This window comes from Triticum dicoccoides, chromosome 1B (genome assembly GCF_002162155.2).
Source record: "Triticum dicoccoides isolate Atlit2015 ecotype Zavitan chromosome 1B, WEW_v2.0, whole genome shotgun sequence".
Lineage (NCBI taxonomy): Eukaryota > Viridiplantae > Streptophyta > Magnoliopsida > Poales > Poaceae > Triticum > Triticum dicoccoides.
Window position 1 is genome coordinate 648684311 of NC_041381.1, and position 2379 is coordinate 648686689.

General features: G+C 46.3%; 1 protein-coding gene across 1 annotated transcript; it reads left to right on the plus strand.

The window, feature by feature from the left end:
- The first annotated feature begins 395 nt into the window (after positions 1–395).
- LOC119310963 (non-specific lipid-transfer protein 2-like) lies at positions 396–905 on the plus strand. Its single transcript, XM_037586588.1, has one exon. It carries the CDS (start codon positions 432–434, stop codon positions 720–722), a length of 291 nt encoding a protein of 96 aa, XP_037442485.1. The 5' UTR covers positions 396–431; the 3' UTR covers positions 723–905.
- The last annotated feature ends 1474 nt before the right edge of the window (positions 906–2379 follow it).

Consider the following 2379-nt stretch of genomic DNA (forward strand, 5'->3'; position numbering starts at 1 on the left):
ACCACTCTACCTACCCTGATTTTTTTCGGGTTGTGACACTTTTTTTAGATAAACAGGGTTGTGACACTTGTTACTTGTAGTTTTACAGCTAGTGCGCGCAGCTTTCAGCGCGACTAAAATTGCAGATGCTCTCCACTTTTAGTCCTCCATCGAGTAGCAGTAGGTGGATTATTTGTGTTCATCATCATGTCTTCCATGAGCTCAACGTGCTCCTGAGAAGAAGGCACATATTAAATCCAGGCAACCTCTACGTTGCACACTGCACTAACCATGGCCATGTGGCCCATGTTTGCACTGTCTTGATCGCGAGAGCCTATAAATAATACTGGTCTCATCACAAACACTCAAACCATCCAAAGCCATCATTGCACAAGCCACTGCTGCTAGTCTATCGTTCTGTTTCTCTCGTCCGGGTTTCAGGGGGAGGCGCCATGAAGTACTTGGCCCAGCTGGTGGTGGCGCTCCTGGCCTTCTCGGCGGTGGTGCTGATGGTGGCGCCGGCGGGCGCGGAGGCGGCGACCTGCGACGCGCTGCAGCTCACCCCGTGCGCGGGGGCCATCATCGGGAGCGCGGCGCCAACGGCGTCTTGCTGCAGCAAGATGAAGGAGCAGCAGCCATGCATGTGCCAGTACGCGCGCGACCCCAACCTGAAGCAGTACGTCGACTCCCCCAACGGCAAGAAGGTCATGGCCGCCTGCAAGGTGCCCGTGCCCTCCTGCTAAACCGACGCATATATGATGATCCACACGCGCCTCTCTGGTCTCTTCGCTGCATGCTTCATGTGTGTTGATGTGTCAGTTTTTGCATGTTTCCCAACACTGTCTAGCTACCCTGACGATGTTGTGGACCTATTTGTATCTGAATTTCTGAATATACGCAATAATGATGATGTGTCTACTACTGTATATATGCAATTTACATGTTCTTCCGCGTGTGCATATTTTCATGTGGCCCTTTGTGGTACTCATCAATAAGCTATAAACTAGAAACAATCTCATGATAAGACAACATGTTTCCCAAAATGCCAAGAAGTGGCTATACCCAGGTTAGATGCACCCACACCCCCTTGTCTCCACCGTCCATGCATATGTCCATTTCTGGGGATATGTGCCATATCAGTATTGTGCCAGTGACTAACAGAGGAGGAGTTTTGGGACATGCGCTTTGTGACAGAATGGTGCCAGTGTCTTGCACCAATCTCACATGTGATCAATTTTAATAGGGAAGGAACAGTGTTTGATGCATGCGTGTTTGCTCTATCCCAAGTCTGCTGCAACAGTGAGAGAAAGAGTGGGCCAGCTAATAGAAAAGTGTGGGACCGCTAGGAGAATAGTGAAGAGAGAGGTAGCATGTGAGAGTGAGAAGAAAGTTCATTGGGAAGATTTCTTTGGGAGAGAGAGAGTGCCTACATAGAAGACTCAGATAGAGATTTTTTTGCGGAATTTGAAGAGAGAACATGTGTGAGAGAGAGAGCTTGCGCATGTGAAAGTAAATTTCATAGTATGTCTTGTGAAAACTTGGGTTTAACGTCGTGTCTTCGTCTGACCGACGGCTGCGTGTTTATATGCTGGGGCGCGACTTCCAGATCGCGTACATGGTTGAGATTACAACTTGGGATACAAAGGATAAGAGGATAGAGAGAGATAGAGTTGTTACAAAGATAAACATGCCAACAACCTGGACTATCCTAGCCGGACTCCCCTTGGAACGTATGCCATCAACCTGTCACGACTGGGCACACAATGCGTTGCTTAACATCCTTCCTTAATCACAACTTTGTCAAGTTGAGATTACGCTTGAATTCTTCTTAACTTCTTGTGGGTAGTGGTTTTGTGAAGCCATCTGCAACTTGATCTCTGGAATGCACAAAACGAATCTCTAACTGGTGATTTGCAACTCTTTCTCTGACAAAGTGAAAATCAATTTCAATATGCTTCGTTCTTGCATGAAACACTGGATTTGCAGATAGGTAGGTAGCACCAAGATTGTCACACCATAGACATGGAGCTTTAGTACTCTTTATACCAAGTTCCTTCAACATAGACTGTACCCAAATAATCTCTGTCGTAGCATTTGCAAGTGCCTTGTACTCAGCTTCTGTACTTGACCTGGATACAGTAGCCTGCTTCTTTGCACACCATGATATTAGATTTGGTCCAAAAAATACTGCAAACCCAACAGTGGAACGTCTGTCATCTATGCATCCTGCCCAATCAGAGTCTAAGAAAGCACTGACTAGGGTAGACGAAGATTTACTGAAAGTAAGACCAAGATTCATAGTATTTTTCACATATCTTACTATACGTTTAGCAGCAGTCCAATGATCTGTGGTGGGTGCATGCAAAAACTGGCATACTTTGTTAACAGCAAATGAAATAT

Excerpts from the sequence above, each read along its gene's own strand:
- LOC119310963 (XM_037586588.1), top strand. The coding sequence starts at position 432 with ATGAAGTACTTGGCCCAGCTGGTGGTGGCGCTCCTGGCCTTCTCGGCG.